The sequence below is a fragment of the Neomonachus schauinslandi genome, chromosome 4 (assembly GCF_002201575.2).
Source record: "Neomonachus schauinslandi chromosome 4, ASM220157v2, whole genome shotgun sequence".
NCBI classification, from domain to species: domain Eukaryota; kingdom Metazoa; phylum Chordata; class Mammalia; order Carnivora; family Phocidae; genus Neomonachus; species Neomonachus schauinslandi.
Genome location: NC_058406.1, coordinates 142,697,537 through 142,715,145, shown reverse-complemented (window position 1 = coordinate 142,715,145; position 17,609 = coordinate 142,697,537). Strand labels below are relative to the sequence as shown.

At 34.7% G+C, this 17,609-nt stretch overlaps 1 protein-coding gene across 2 annotated transcripts in view; it reads right to left on the bottom strand.

The window, feature by feature from the left end:
* Positions 1 to 1,040: 1,040 nt before the first annotated feature.
* Positions 1,041 to 17,609, bottom strand: part of RIPK2 (receptor interacting serine/threonine kinase 2) — a 30,824-nt gene continuing 14,255 nt past the window's right edge. For both annotated transcript variants that reach the window (XM_021688223.1, XM_044914249.1), the window contains 8 exons: positions 17,086 to 17,243; positions 15,914 to 15,963; positions 14,918 to 15,079; positions 10,340 to 10,425; positions 5,984 to 6,073; positions 5,249 to 5,342; positions 3,449 to 3,604; positions 1,041 to 2,889 (listed from right to left, as the gene is read on the bottom strand). In XM_021688223.1, the coding sequence (XP_021543898.1) occupies positions 2,552 to 2,889; positions 3,449 to 3,604; positions 5,249 to 5,342; positions 5,984 to 6,073; positions 10,340 to 10,425; positions 14,918 to 15,079; positions 15,914 to 15,963; positions 17,086 to 17,243 (1,134 nt within the window). In that variant the 3' untranslated portion in view covers positions 1,041 to 2,551. The remainder of the gene's footprint in view (positions 2,890 to 3,448; positions 3,605 to 5,248; positions 5,343 to 5,983; positions 6,074 to 10,339; positions 10,426 to 14,917; positions 15,080 to 15,913; positions 15,964 to 17,085; positions 17,244 to 17,609) is intronic.

Sequence of the window (17,609 nt, the reverse complement as noted above, 5' to 3'; positions counted from 1 at the left end):
TATCCTGAAGACAAATGTGGCAAATGGACATAAGGAAAACAGATTTGTGAAACTAAAGGGAAATTATTTTATGCATAATTCTATTGCATTTCTTAAAGAGTCTCACTGTTTGCATGTAACACCCTGTGCTCCATGCAGTACGTGCCCTCCTTAATACCCATCACTGGTCATCCCATCCCCCCAACCTCCTCCCCTCTGAAACCCTCAGTTTGTTTCCCCAGAGTCCATAGTCTCTCATGGTTCATCTTCCCCTCTAATTTCCCCCCCTTCATCATGGAACACTACATCAAAAACTAATGAAGTACTGTTTGGTGACTAACATAACATAAAAAAAAAAAAAAAAAGGCCAAGGGGAAAACAACAAAAAAAAAAAAAAAAAAAATCACAGTAAAAAAAGCAAACAAAAAAACCCAGAGTCTCAAACTTTAGCACACATAATGGCCTGGATGGTTTGTTAAAACAGATTTCTAAACCTTCCTACCTGGGATTGATTCAGGTTTGAGATAGGGGCCATGAGGCTGCATTTCTCACAAGCTCCAGGTGATTTTAATGCAGCTGCTCTGTGGACTACACTTATGGGTAAAACTCTTTTAAAATACACTGCAAAGAATGACATTTTCAGATCATCTAGTACTATCTAGTTAAAAAAAAACCCGGATAATTATAGATTATTAGGTCCCTTCCTTGAGTGACAATCTTAATGTCATCCTTCCACTACTTCTATGTTTGCTGTCATACTCATGTACTACCTATATCACAATTTAGTATTTCTGCTTGTCTTTTTATTTGAATATTATAAAATGAAACATTATAAATACAAAATCAGTACCACTTGTCCTATGTAGGTCATTTTCAAATAAAATACAATTTAAAAAACTACAAAATTCTTGCTAAATATTTTTTTTAAAGAATTTTATTTATTTATTTGAGAGAGAGAAAAAGAACAAGCAGGGGGGAAGGGGAGTGGGAGAGGGAGAAGCAGGCTTCCCACTGAGCAAGGAGCCTGATGTGGAACTTGATCCCAGGACCCTGGGATTGTGATCTGAGCCGAAGGCAGATGCTTAATGACTGAGCCACACAGGCACCCGCTAAATATTGTTTCTGAAGTTCTGAAGCCTCTTCTTTTTCTTAACAAGGGGGATTAAAAGATGACAGCACGATTGTGACATTCTCCTTTACTTAATTAGAAGGCTCAAGGAAGAACTGAAAAGAACTTCCTTACTATTTGACTTAAATGTTATTTAGTGCTGTGTCTATGTACAACCTAAAACAATCCCATCTTCTCAACTTATTTCTCAAGTTAAATCTTTATCCTAACACCTTAAAAATAAGAGATATAATAGATCACTCATATACTTAATTGGTTTCTATTTTTCCCTACTAATTTCCGTATTTCTCAGAGACATAGTAATAAGGTGCCACAGGTTAATGTCAAGCTCCAAACGGAGATTAAAATACTTATTTTACAATTTTAATAAAATATTTAATTGCCCCAATCTCCTTCTCCTTCTTTTTTCATACTGTGCATCTGGTGCTTCTTGAAAATTTGTTTAGAATTTATCCTGCATCATACTTTTTGCTGACATTATTAATAAACATTTTCAGAAGGGGGATTATGCCTTGTAAATTTTCACTTAGTGACATAAGCTATTAAAAAAATTACTCACACTATATTGTTTTGGCTAAACTTGGTGAACAAGTTAAAAAAATAAAAAAGCAGCCTTGACATTATGCAGCAATTAAAAAGAATGAGTTAGATTTATTCATGATCTGGAAGGCTGTACATGATGTACCATTGAGTGCAAAAATTAGGTTGTAATATGATGTATTATAATAATATTAATGAAAGACCCTTTCCCACATGAATGTATACATACGAGTAGGAAGAAGGGTATAGAAGGATAAACAGTGTGCTGTTAATTTTTGGTTACCTTGGTTGCTAGTTGAGGTTAGAAATGAGGGTAGAAACATATATTGAAAGATTAATTTTTTCTTCATAGACTTTGTGTCATTTTACCTTTGAAACATTTTTTTTAAAGAAGAATTCAATGAGTAGGATTTAAAAATGTAATCTGGATAACAAAGTTTAATGAACAATCTTTTGGTGAGGATTTGAACCTGGCACTATAGGTTAGAAATGCTGTACTAGCTCTAATTTAAGTATAAAGGCTACATTTCCAAAAGCCAAACTGCATCTTAGACAAGTAATAAATAACCCACAAAGAAAATGAATATGAAAATGGCTTCCATGAGAAATGCATCATACCTTAAGACATTGTTATATACAAGAATATAATTATTACATTTAAAAAATAATTTCAATTAACCAAAGAGACAAACAATTGAACTCTGTAGCAAAATGCAGACTTTCTAATATATTAATTTTAAAAAATACTATAATGTCATGGAAGAAGACTAATATTTACCTGAAGAAGAAACTTCATTAACGCTTCTAATACTCATGTGGATTTTATAAAGCCAATAAGATAAAGGCAACAGAAAAATAAAATACCCTTTTATAGAATGACTTTTCTTCTTGAAAAAGAGTCCCTTATAAGCTTTTATTTTGAAATAAATTTAAAGATTGTGATCGAGAAACCACAAGTATTTCCGGGTAAGGCTGAAGACCCATTTGCTTGTTATCTTTCAACTTCTGTACTATAACTTTGGCAAATTCTTCTCCTTGGATGTCAGTGGTGTCCAGTAACTGTCTGACTTTTGAGGTCCTTGTAGGTTTGGTACTAATGAGTTCATAGTCCTCCTTCATGATCAAGTCCCTGGACAGAAGAGCATCTAGTGACTGGTTAAGGCAAGCTTCTGTCATCTGGCTCACAATGTCTTCCCTTTTACTCTGGATCCACTGTTGGGCTATGCCAGGCTGTGATCGCACTGCAGAAGAGCAAGGCATGACAAATGAGTGAGGACAGGTAAACAGCTATGAGTAACATTGGATGAACAAAGAAGTAATAAGGAATAAAACCCCTAATTTTCTACGATTATGCTAATATGGAATACAAGTATTTTGGAGGATGCTGCTAATTTTCAGGAAACACTCCAGTTCCCTTCCCAGAAAAAGCCTTTTTATATACTATAAATCCACGGGGGCAAAACCCAATCTATCTTATAGATATATATTTTTTAATATAAAGGATATCTGCATATTTTTTAAATAAACAAAAATAACTTTACCTTTAGTAACATATTAAGTCACACCTCCTTTTAGCACTCCCTCCCTACATAGATGTTAGATGTTCAGAGAATACCATGTGGGCCTATTATTACATGTTAGCACTCTTATCTTCTAGGATTGGAAGTACTTTCCTACTTAAGAAGGTATATATTTATCATGTTGAAGAAATAAAGACAAATAAAACTTATTGCATGGCAAATATACTGAACCTATAGTTGCGAGATAAACAGCATCATTTACAAAGTGCTAAATATTTACCTGAGTTTCCCTCAGCTGGGAGTGGATTTATTACTGTTAAAGAGCATAGGGTGGTCTTGTAATCACAAAATGTCCCCTTTTGAGCTGCAGAAATGTTACTATTGCAACTGTGATTTACTGGATAGTGACACAGCGTAGAAAAGTCTTGAGTTTTTCCTACAAAACACAGTATCTTCATTAGGGGTAGGATAGTCCTTAGCTATTCCTATTAGCTAAAATATCAACATTTGGGTCACACACAGGATAGTATTCAATGTGTTTAAATTTTCACTGTTATTAAAGCTGGTTCATAAACCTAATTCCACAAGTAAATATATTTTAGAACAAAAATGCGTTTATAATGAATGTTTTTACCACACTTCTGTCTGTGCTTGTCTGTTTTATATAAACTATAAATCATGAAATTTTACTTCTTCACATAATCCCATATTTCTTCTGTGTCTTCTTCTTCTTCTGTACTTTAAATGTGTCTTCTAAATCTATTTATGATATGTGTCTTTCTACACTCTTCTTGGTAATCCTATTCAACCTCAGGGTCTCAACTGTCACCTCTCTTCCAAAATCTATATAATTAAATTTCCTGTCTTCACTGAGCCTTAGTCTTACATTTTCAACAGTCCACTAGACAATAACCTCATATGCACTGCCAAGCACCTCAAATTTGAAAAAAAAATTAAAAACTTAATTATTCGTCTAACTCTAAAACCTATTTCAACTATTTCTGTTAATAGCATCAATGTTCTCCCAGTCACCAGGCTTGACAACTTGTTCGCTCTTTTTTTCTCTCTTCCTTCCTACAAGTAGAATTCTATAAACTCCTTCAGTGTGTCCTCCATAACATTTCTCTCATCATTTCTCCCTTCTTGTATTCTGGATCAGGTCTCATAACCTCTCATGTATATTACAGTAACAGACTAACAGTCTACTAATTGGTTTCCCCATGTGCATTCTCCTTTTCCTTCCAATACATATTCCAGCCAGGACGAATCTTCCTAAAGCAAAAAATTTTTATCATGTCACACCCTTGCTCAAATATCTGCAATAGTTGCTCCCTACCCAAGTGAAAAAGCCCAAATAGCTCCGCCAAGTGTTAGAATTTGTGATGATATGACTCCACCCTATTGATCTTTTATCTCCTTTCATTCATCCTCTTTACCAGCTAAAACCAACTACTCACTGTTCTCTGTGTTTTCTTGCTTCTGTGCCTCTATGTTGTTCCTTTTGCCTGGAATGCCCATCTTTATAACTATAGGTCCAACCTTCAGTCAGAAACAATTTCTTCATGATGACAACATGGTGTAGTGGAGTGACATGAAAATATTTATCAAAAGACCTGGCTTCAAGTCTTGGGTTTGCCAGCTACTAACTATGTGATCCAGGAAGTCTTGATTTTAAAAATCTGTAAAATGAGGAATATCTCCCTCACAAGGTTGTTGTGAAATGCTTTATAAAAAATGTTACTTTTCCAGTGTATTACCATAGCTCTACATTGTATCTCCTTTACAATACATCACTTTCTATCTCATACTCTATCTCATGGTTACTTAGAAACATTTCTCTTCTCTTAGAAAGTATTTTTTTAAATATATTTTCACAAAGTTGAACACAGTGCATTCAATATTTTAATGTATTTATGGAACATCCCACTACTATTTTCACAACTTAAGATTCTAACACTTTTAAAAAATGAGTTATGGCTACAGATGAAAGCTGTGTTCCATACAAACCATGACTGCTTACCAATAATATGATCTTAAAAAAAATGGAAAACATGCAATACTGACTGAAAAATTTACATACTAGATAAAAAATCATTGTCTGGAGATGCTGACAGGGACTTTGAGGCTCTACTAGAATCACTACTTTCATGGGGTTGAGGGGATCCACACGATTCCTAAAGTAAATAAAAGATATATGATTTAGGTTAATAGAAAATCATTTTAAAGTTAAATAGCTTTAATTTCTGAATAGTTCTTGATTTTAGTTTACTATAAAAAATAAAAACTATTACAATTTATACCTTATAAAATTAAAGAAACACATATATAAAACAAGTCTTATATATTCTTAGGAGAAATTATTAATTTGAAATATGAATGAATGCTACTAAAGAAATCTTTCCTTTTAGATAGCCACAAAAATGGCATTTTGCCTTTCATTAATCATTGTAAGAGGTAAGGACAAAGCAGTACTATAGCTAGTTTACATTTGGATAAGAAGGCATAAATATAATGGTAAAAATGTAATCAATGATTTGCCTATGGACACATTGGAACACCATTCATTATATGAAACAATTACAGGGACTAAAGTTAATGGCAAACAAAGAAGCAAGGACTATGTATGATTCAATGAAATGAACAGTGGCGTGAAAATTAGGAGTGTTGGAGTCTGAAATGGAGATTGCCATCGGCTACCTAATAAATCTTAAAATCTCCTGGGGTTTTAGCTTCCCACATATAAAGGAAGGAATTAAGACTAAATGATTTTTCATTTTCTTCTCATATTTTGAGTTTATCAACATAATTTTTTTACCTCCTGTGGTCCATGAGTTACAGGTATGTTCAGAGATGACTCCATTTTCTTCTTGTCACATAAGTGAATAGTGCTTGAAGCACTCTTTAACTGGAATGAATGCATATATGTCCTTTAGTTGAAGGTGATTAGGAAATTATGTGAGTAAAATACAATCTGCTTAACATACTTTATATGTTTATACAAAATCACTGGAAAGTAAAGTTAAATTATTTGAGGATATAAATATATAACCTAAAGGTAATAACTAGAGAAACAGACTTTGAATCCTGCCTCATATCATGTGGTTACCTTGAGCAAATTTATCTTTAAAGATGTATTAATACTGGGGATGCCTGGGTAGCTCAGTTGGTTAAGCATCTGCCTTCAGTTCAGGTCCTGATTCCAGGGTCTTGGGACGGAGCCCCGTGTTGAGCTCCCTGCCCAGCTGGGAGTCTACTCCTCCCTCTCCCTCTGCCCCCCCACCCAACTCGTGCTCTCTCTCTCTCTTGCTTTCTCTCTAATAAATAAATAAAATCTAAAAAAAAAAAAAAGATGGACTAATACCTACATGCAGGATTGTTTAAGAGACTAAGTGAGATAATGAACAGAAGGTATAAACTAGGTACTTAATAAATTTCAATTTGTGTAAGTATATGTATCTATGTATCTATCATAATTTTTAAGTATTTACTGTATTTTAGGCACTGTGCTGGTAAGTACAAGTATTATTTTCGTTTTACAGATAAGAAACTGAGGGCTAAAGTAAAGGATACAGAGTGTCCTAATGGAATGATGGGGATCATGTAGCCAGTCAGGTCCGGTTTAGAATCCCAGGATACTTAACTATTGGATTTTAGGCATGAGACTTACTCTCAGTTTACCGTTCTGTAAACTGGAGATAAGAATACCTATTTTGCAGGATTATTGTAAGGAGGATTATAAACATAAAAAGTCCCAAGATTATTTAGTAAGCATTCAGTACATGTTAGCTATTAAGCAGATGATTTATTTATATGCTAAACCTCTGTATTAAAATCATTTAGTGATTTACTCCCATCTCTATAAACCAGTTGGATTAGCTGCCATCACTAGTGAGTGATTTAAAAAACAAACCTGTAGTATGCTTCTCTTCTCCAAACCAACATAATGTCAACTGCTCTACAGAACTTTAGAAATTGGTGGGTACTACACCAGCCCTCCATATTCATACTTATATGACTGCCTGCTCCATTACACAGGTAAGGAATTTTAGAAGAAAAAACCACTATTCATCTGTATATATAATCCACCTAGCATAGTACTTTGCACAAAGCAGTCCAATGAGCATTGGTTAAATACCTTTTTATGTGAACCTTTAGAATTATTCTTTGGATCTGTCTCTGTTATATAAGTTTTTCTGTGTTTTTAAATTTATTGAAACATTTCTGAGAATGCAATATCCTTGAATTAATAACATCATTTCTCATAACTGATGTTATGATAATTCATATTATTTATGAACTAGTAAATCAACCCTTAGAAAGAAATGAAATGGAATATTAAGGAAAAACTTCTTTTGGTTCAGTTTTTACTTTTTAAGATATAGGAAAGGCTATCTGTGAAAACATGATTTATGGGACCTGGTTCAAAGAACTGGAAAAAATGTAGGAACATCAAACAAAACAAGTCACCCTAACTGGTGGTCTTTGTTTTCAGAAATCCCTCCCTCCCTCCCTCTCCCTCCCTCTTTTCCTTTCTTTTTTAAAAAGATTTTATCTATTTATTTGAAAGAGAGCATGGCAAGGGTGGGGGGCAGTAAGGGCAGAGGGAGAGGGAGAAGCAGGCTCCCAGGGAGCCTGATGCCAGCTTGATCTCAGGACTCTGGGATCATGACCTGAGCCGAAGGCGGACGCTTAACTGACTGAGCCACCCAGGAGCCCCGGGTTTTCAGAAATTTCTTTCCTTTTTTTTTTTTTTTTTTAAAGATTTTATTTATTTATTTATTTGAGAGAGAGCGAGCATGTGTGCATGCTTAAGTAGGAGGGGCAGAGGGAGAGGGAGAGAACCTGGAGCAAACTCTGCATTGGGTGCGAAGCCTGATGTGGGGCTTGATCTCATGACCCTGGGATCACAACCTGAGCCAAAATCAAGAGTCAGGAGCTTAACTGACTGAGCCACCCAGGTGCCCCCAGAAGTTTCCTGATGAAAAATCTTATTAAATTTGTATTCTACTCTTGGCCCTGCCATTAGCTAGCTGTGTAGAGTGTTGTGTAACTTTCCTATACCTCAGTGTCTTATCCATAAATAGAGATGATATTCTTCCCCTACCAGTTTCACAGAATTGATAAAGAATATTTTTAAATAGAAAAAAATACTAAAATTCTGAGTAAAAACAATAGAGCTACTTAAGAACAACAAAGAAAGTAATGTTTTAGTAATTTAGCAATGCTATTATTAAATGGTATTCAGGTATTTGAAAATATGTACTTTATTTTATATAAAAAGCCTAAATTTCTCCTAAAAAATTAACAGTTTTAAATATAGATCATAGTGTTTTGCAATGATGTAGATGGAGCTAGAAGGTACTATGCTAAGCAAAATAAGTCAATCAGAGAAAGACAATTATCATATGATCTCACTGATATGTAGAATTTGAGAAACAAGGCAGAGGACCATAGGGAAGAGAGGAAAAAATAAAACAAGAAGAAACCAGAAAGGGAGACAAACCGTAAGAGACTCTTAATCATAGGAAACACACTGAGGGTTGCTGCAGGCGAGAGGGGTGAGGCAATGGGGTAACTGGATGATGGACATCAAGGAAGGCATGTGATGTAGTACTGGGTATTTTATAAGACTGATGAATCACAGACCTGCACCTCTGAAACCAATAATACATTATGTTAATTAATTGAATTAAAATTTAAAAAAGTGAAAAAAATATAGATCCTAGTGTTTAAGTTGTTTGGGGACAAAAAAAAAAAAAAAAGAACTGGAATGGTTCTCTTCCACTTTATAACCAAGAGAACAAATTCTTCTATCCACCTTTGCTTGTCAGAAGAAGAGAAGTTGTAAGGAGAGAAAAGAGAACTGAAAAGATAAAGCAAAAAAAAAAAAAAAAATATATATATATATATTACAGAAGTTTGTAGCTACTAAGAAGTGGAGAGATTGGAATGTTCTAGAAAAGACTGTACCTACTCAGAAGCAGGGAGGTCAGTGAAGAGTTATCAAAAGAATGGAAACACAGTTCTCTAGTTCCTTAAAACACAGGCACTAATACTGCCACCATCAATTTTTAGTTTGGCTAAAGGTGGCTGTTTCTTCATGCATTTCCCTTTTAAACTAAAGGTTATGTCAAAAGATACAGCAAACTGCAAGAGGTAATCAGTGTCATTTAATGATACATAAACTGTAGACTCTGCTTGTTTACAACTCAAGACTTTGGTTAATAACTGATTATTTTTATTATTATATCTCAGATGCAATTTAATGAAACTCAGCAAGTATTCAACTATGCTTACTTTGTCCTTAAAGGACTGTAGTTGCTTTTTATATTTATTTATTTATTTATTTATATTTTTTTAAAAGATATTATGTATTTATTTGACAGAGAGAGAGCACAAGCAGGGGGAGCTGCAGGCAGAGGGAAAAGGAGAAGTGATGCAGGACTCGATCCCAGGACGCTGGGATCATGACCTGAGCCGAAGGCAGATGCTTAACTGACTGAGCCACCCAGGTGCCCCTGTAGTTGCTTTTTAAACAAATTTTGATAATATTAAGAAAACCTTGCAGTAATAGGTCCCTTCAATTGTTCTAATCTACAAATGCCAGAATGAGTAAATAAGACAATTGTTCTAAGTAATTCATATCAACTGTTACTTTGATTTATATAAGAGTTTTTGAGTGGGAAAACAAAACAAAATAAAATAAAGCATTAAAACTATACATTTTGGCTTCAATTACTAATACAATTCTATAGCTTAACTTGGCAATAAATCTCAAAAAAAGCCCAAGAACACTGAATAAAAAGAAGTGTAAGAACCCAGACTTCTATTACTCTATATATACTAAAACTTTAGGTTAAGAAATACAGGGTAAAAAACCCTAGTGATTTAGGGCATTCATTGTACATAACAGGCAGTCATTACATGTTTTAAGCTTACATTTCATATATGGGAGTTCTGGAAATGCCTCTGAAATCTAGAAATGGCATTTGAATGAAATGGAAAAGCTCTTTGGTGACAGAGAAAACAGTATTCATAGTCTCTGTTAAACTGTAGCCTATATGTGTGAAAAATATATAGATAATAACTAAATTAAACTAAGCTGAAAATCTCCATGAATAATATATGATTGTTTTAAATTCAATTTCTACTATTTCATTTAGCAATTTACCTTTGTTTTCTTTAGCTGAATAACAGCTTCAAGAAAAGTTATCTCTTCAAATGTCCTCAGAACTGGTTCAAGTTCTATTAAGCATTCTAAATAAGAAAAAAAAAAAATTGAGTTATTGCTCTAATCATTAAACTGCAAAATATAAATGCTAATATTTCACTGAGAAGGCCCTAAGTCAATTTTTCCCCAAACTGATGACATTTAACCCTCTTAAGAGTCTTTATTATATGCATAAAGATAGAAATATACATCATGGAATACACCTGAGAGTCTAAAAATAAACCCTTATAGTTATGGTCAGTTGCTTTTTGACAAAGTTGCTGAGGCAATTCAACAGGAAAAGGATCATCTTTTCAACAAATGGTGCTAGGACAGCTGGACAGCCACATAAAAAAAAGACAAATTTATACTCTTCCTAAAATCATACATAGAATTAACCTGAAATGGATCATGCACTTAAATGTAAATATAGGGGGCGCCTGAGTGGCTCAGTCGGTTAAGCGTCTGCTTTCGGCTCAGGTCATGATCCCAGGGTCCTGGGATCGAGCCCCGCATCGGGCTCACTGCACGGCGGAGAGCCTGCTTCTCCCTCTCCCTCTGCCTGCCATTCTGACTATCTGTGCTCGCTCTCTATCTCTCTGTCAAATAAATAAATAAAATCTTTAAAAAAAAAAAAAAGAAAATCAAAATTAAATGTAAATATAGGAGAAAATCTTCATGACCTTGGGTTAGGCAAAGAATTTTTAGATATGACGTTAAAAACAGGATCCATAACGAATTTTGATAAATGCACTTCAAAAAAATTGAAAGCTTTTGCACTTCAAAAAGCTGCTATTAAGAAAAATGAAAAGACAAGCCCCAGACTGGGAGGACATTTTTTCATATCATGTATCTGCTAAAGGACTTATATCTAGAATATATAAAGAACTCTGACAATAATAAGACAAATAACCACATTTAAGAATGGGAATGTAACATGATGCAGCCATTTTAGAAAACATTTAGGAGTTTCTTAAAAATGAAAGATAAATTTACCATACAACCCAGCAATTCAACTCACTGATAGCAATCTAAGAGAAATGAAAACATGTTCACACAAAGACTTGCATATGAACAGCCATAGCAGCATTATTCATAATAGCCAACAAATGGAAATAATCATAATTACTACTACAACTACTACAATAATATATGAATTTATTGCTGAAAGGAGAGGCCAGAGCTCCAGATATAAAACTGAGCATCGCTAACATATTGATGGTATATAAAGCCATGGTCTGGACTGGATTATCTAGGGGGTGAATATACATAGGATACAGATAGTAAAGGGCCCATGTTAGAGCTCTGAGGCATTCCAACAGTTCGAAATTGAGTAGAGGAAGAGAAAGAGATTGAGGAAGAGAGGATACTAAATTGTGTAGCCTCTTGTGTCTTGAAGCCACCAGAAAGAAAGTTCCAAGGAAGGAATAGCTAATTAGTCATGTCTAATCTGCCAAGAAGCCAAGTAAGGTAAGCAGGATTTTCTAACATTGCCATCCTTGGTAACCCCAACAATGTAGCTTTAGTAGAGATATGAAAACAGAAGACTGATATAAGTTTGTTAAAAACTGAGTTAGAGGGAAAGAAGCAGAGACGACAAGTATGGACAATTCCTACAAGGTGTTTAGATTTGAATGGGAGCCAAAAAATGAGGTGGTACCTGAAGTCAACACATGAAGTCGAGTTTTTTTTCCTATATAAAAATAGGGGATAATAATGGAATATATCTGTGTGATAGCTGAATGACCCAGTAGACAGACTGAAATTGGCACTGCAAGAGTAGAGCAAGAATATAAAGGAAAAGAAACTGGAGAGGGCTTGGGGATGGTATTCAGAGCACAAGTGATACGTTTACATTTGTCTAAGTATATGGATACTTTTTTCCCCTGTAAAAGAGATAAGGCAGGAAAAATGGATACAAGTACAACTAAGATTGTAGATCTGGTAGTGGATCTATGAGGTAGTAGTGCTCTCTCATGGTTTCTCTTTTCTTAATGTAGTGTGAGAACAGATGATCAGCTCAAAGGAAAGATGGAGCATGAAGTGCCAGAGGTTTAAGAAGGGAGGCTAAGGTATTAACCACTGTCTTCTTTTCCTAAGCTCAGAATCTATCAAGAAAAGCCACAGAATAATGATAAATGATGATCAAAGTATCAACCTTTATTACTGATAAAGATAATTGGAGAATTTACCTTTAGATCTGTAGCCAATGGGCTTGGAAAGAGTTCACAGCTTTACTCAGCCACAGGCCTCATCTACTTCCACATGGGGGAGCAGAAAATGTATGCATCCTTTAGACAGGCTGACTTCTAAAAGAAGGAAAAAAAACTGAGAAGGAACCAGATAAGCATGCTCAGTTTTTCTCCAAAATTAGCAAATGAGGTAAGTCTGAGGAAGAGTGCTGAGGGGCACATAGAAGCTGGAAATGTTCTTTCTATACTTTCCTTCTTAGGGACTGAAATGGATTTCATCTTCACTTTGGGAACATAAAGAATGGATGGGCCTTAGGTATCTCCTACAATAGTACAAGATGATCACTGATATAAGGAAGCAGTTCTCAAACTTTTAGGTCTCAGGATTCTTCAAAATTATTGACTATCCAAAATAGCTTTTGTACGTTTGTGTCATATCTATTGATATTTACTATATTACAAATTAAAACTGAGAAAAATTTAAGACATCAGAATATATATGTGAGAACACATTCCATTATTTGTTGGAGCAATGAAACCATCATACCTCATTTAGCCTTTGGAAAAATCTACTATATACTCATGAGAGAATGAGAATTAAAAAAAAAAAAAATCTTAGTATTTATTATTTTGGTGAAAAGAGTTTTGATTTTGTGAATTCTTCTGAGAGTCTCAGGGACCAACCACCCCAGGGTCCCTTGTACCACACCTTTAGAACTGTTGATCTATGAAAATGGAATAGTACATGTATTTGAGAAGCATAACAGAATTGCTAAGTAGTGTTTAGTGTCCAATTTTGGCCATTAATTAATTAATTTTAAAGATTTTATTTATTTATTTGAGAGGAGAGAGAGAACTGCACGAGCAGGGGGAGGGGCAGAGGAAGAAGCAGACTCCCCACTGATCAGGGAGTCCCAAGCACCAATCCTAGGACCCAGGGATCATGACCTGAGCTGAAGGCAGATACTTAACACTTAACCAACTGAGCCACCTAGGTGCCCTGGCCATTAATTTAAAGAGAAACCAATAAATAACTCCCACTTCTGGCCAAGATGGAGCAACAGGGTTTGATTTGCCACTCTGCCTAAAACAACCAAAAAAGCCAGACAAAATACATGAAACAGTGGTTTTCAAGATACTAGATACCAGGCAACAAAGGACAGTGATCACTGAGATGGGAAACAAATCAGGTAAGCCTTATGATTGCCCACGCTTACTGTGTTGAGAGTTTCTAGCTGCAGCTTAAGAGGGAAGTGAGGTGGAGCCTCACTTCTCAATTGAGTGGAAACTTAATTGAAGAGATGGGGCTGAAAGTCTGGGTAGACCAAGGCAGAGAGAGTTCATAGGGCAGTATCAGAGAGGGGAGACATACAGAGAGAGAGCTCTGTGATCTGCAGAAGGCTCCTTTAAGTATTCAGCAAAAGTCTTTAAAGAACAATAGGGAAAAAACACGAAGTCCGTAGAGAAGTAAGTATGCCTAATGGTATGATCTGCAGAGAAGTTGGAATTTTTAGAGAATGGAAAAGAAATGAATAGTTGGAAGTGGCACTGGGGACAAAGGAGATATATATCCTCCCACATAGCTCTGGGAAATAAGAAATAAAATGTGAATCCATTACAAGCAACTTTTGATTTTTTTAAATATAGTACTAATGAGCATTGAACACAAATTTTGAATAAAAAATATATTTCATTGCTTTTTTAGTTAGAAAGATGATTCCCCTGTCTGTGGCTTATCTTTTCACTTTTTCTTAACAGCATCTTTTGAACTACAAAAATTTTCAGTTTTTTCAAAGCTCAATTATCATTTTTTTCATGGATCTTGTTTTTGATGTCATATATAAGAGCTCTTTGATTAAGACAAGATCATAAAAACTTTCTCCTGTGTTTACATTTAGATGATGATCCGTTCTACCTTTGAAATAAATCTTAATTCTATCTAATTTGTCTATCATGGATTAGCACCTTAATAAACTCTTGCTAGAGTCTCCTAGGTGGTCTCTTTGCTTCCATGCCTACCCTTCTCCAGTCAATTTTCCACACAGCAACAAGAGTGATCTCTCCAAAACTTAAATTAGATGTCATTTCCATACAAAACACACTTTAATGGTGTTCCATTGTACTTGGAATAAATTTTTAGCCTTTTAATGGTAGCCAAAGCCCCTCCTTATCTCTCCAATCTCATCTCATAAAATAAAAACAGCAACTGAATTAAAAACAAAAAACAAAACAAAAAACAACTTTAAGCTTGCCATCTAACTTGTGTAATTTTTCAAGGAATATTTTATTCACAGTATATTCACTGTTTTTGTAATTCAAAAGGTCCAGACTAAAACTGTACACTCACTTAAGAAAGATGGTCTTTCATCTGGATTTTGCGCCCATCCACTTTCTATTAGAGAGATCATAAGTGCTCGATGAGGTATATCAAGTGGTAAACTTTCTTCGTTAGTGTTAGGTCGATGTCCTTGTGATACACTATACATGATCTGCAAAGGATTGGTGACTTCTGTCAAAATAAATATATTTCATTCATTAGAAATATATTATGATTTAATACATCAATTAAATACATTCTAAAGTCAACCAAATGAAAATGAGGGAAACTTAAAATCATAGGAATAATGCATTACCCCCCTTTCTGTTAAAAACCTATATATACACATATATATCCCAGCCAGTGACAGACTCGTCTGCCTCCTGTCGTATTTACAGCCTCACCTCACCACATTAATTTTAAGCTTGGTCACCTGATTTGGCCAATGGAACATGAATAGGGCAGAGCTCGGCAGAACTGAGTGGAACCTAGCACAGCCAAAAATGGCCACTCACACCTAATGTGAATGAGAAACATACACTTATTTTGTAAGCTACTGAGATTCTGAGGTTGTTACACAGACAGCTGACCCATACAATCCTCAAAATAAAGAAATGGACAATGTTATCAGAAAACTTAAAAATTATTTTTCAAAGTTATAGAAGGAGCACTAATTAAATGTGCAAATAAAGAGTTTTAGAGCTGGAATGAATCTTAGAAATAAAATTCAAAATTTTCATCTTGCAAATTAAAAAGAAATGAAGACTCAAGAGATTTAGTGGCTTGATTACAGAGCTAATTACTGTCAGAACAAGAATCAGAATCTACATTTTTCTGACCCTTAATCCAGTACAGTTTTCAATATACAGTGGATTCAGAATTGATAAATTGTTATGTTTTTATAGTGTGTTTTCCAAAAAATGAATGGTAGGCAGATTTAAAATAAGATGGGCTTTATTTAGATAGTTCTGAATATGGCCTACCAACATGCTGTCGTCTAGAATAAGGAAGTGAAAGTACACTTACCTTCAAAAGGCTGTTTTCTGGTTAAGACTTCCCATGTGATCACTGCATAGCTTTTTAAGATAAAAATATACATACAGGACATTATAAACTATGCACAATAAACTAAAATAGTACTGATTTTAAAAGCTGACTGTGGAGATATCATTTTTGCAAGTAATAAGGTAGTGAAATGCTATATAAAGAATCACCATATATAATAAAAATGATGAGTGTTTATATACAGTTTTGTTCTGAAAGGGAATTAATCTAATTTGAAAAATTAACAAATTACTGTAATAAAAATTTGGAGTTAAAGGCAAGGATAACTTGTTGTGGATGACTTTTAATGACCTCTAGTTACATGATTCTATTATTCACACAAAATAAAGAGCAATAAAAAAGATGATCTCATGTAGCTCTATTCTATTGACTTTTTTTCTGGCCTAAGTACTATCTCCTTTGGTAGTGTTAAGTGTTAACCACACTGTTTCCCTCCCTCCTCCATCAACGTCACATAAGATAATAACCTTTTATTTATTTTTTATTTTTTTTTATTTTTAAGATTTTATTTATTTGACACAGAGAGAGACAGCAAGAGCAGGAACACAAGCAGGGGGAGTGGGAGATCAAGAAGCAGGCTTCCCGCCGAGCAGGGAGCCCGATGTGGGACTCGATCCCAGGACCCTGGGATCATGACCTGAGCTGAAGGCAGATGCTTAATGACTGAGCCACCCAGGCGCCCAGATAATAACCTTTTAGTACTATATTATAAATTGACAGAACAATAATATATACTTTAAATTCTTTTCAAGGATGTAAAAGTGGCTTAAAGCAAGGCATCTTTAATTTTAAAAATTTTAACGACTGTGGTTTCTATTTTCACCACACTTATGAGAGAAGACTAAAAATCACACTTTAAAATGTAGCTTCGGGGCACCTGGGTGGCTCAGTCAGTTAAGCGTCTGCCTTCAGCTCAGGTCATGATCCCAGGGTCCTGGGATGGAGCCCCACATCCAGCTCCCTGCTCATTGGGGAGTCTGCTTATCCCTCTCCCTCTGCCTCTCCTCCCGCTCATGCTCTCTCTTTCAAATAAATAAAATCTTAAAAAAATTTAAATTAAAATGTAGCTTCAAAATTCTCATTAATCTTGTTTTTGGACAAGGTTAACTCTGAGCAAAAATAACATATCATACCTATATATATCATGCTTGACACTGGCCCTTGATTTTTGTCCAGGTTCGTAGTTCTCAGGTGGCATATAGATAATTGTCCCTCCTTCTGGTGAAGATTTACTAGTTCGTGATTGTGAGAGGGACATCATACGCCATTTTGATAAACCAAAATCTGCAATCTGTAAGGGAAAAGAGTAAATAATTGAATTTAAAAATTAAAAAAAAAACAACAAGAACCGTCTTTGTTTATATTCATTGTATTTAGGTATGAGACCAGAGGAAGTGTTCTATATTAATATTTTATTTCTACATATACTATCAGTTTCTTAATACATTAACTTCTAGAGTGTTGAATCCAGTAACTCTAGAAACAATACATACTGACTTGAAGTTCATAATGTCACAAATTTTAAAATGGAAACTGAGTTTTGAAAAATTAAACAGTATTTTTTGTCTTAAATTCTGAATGAGCATATATGCCAAACACTACTTTTTAAGACAAGTAGTTTTACAGCATGTGCTTTCAAAATTCTCCTACACCTCAC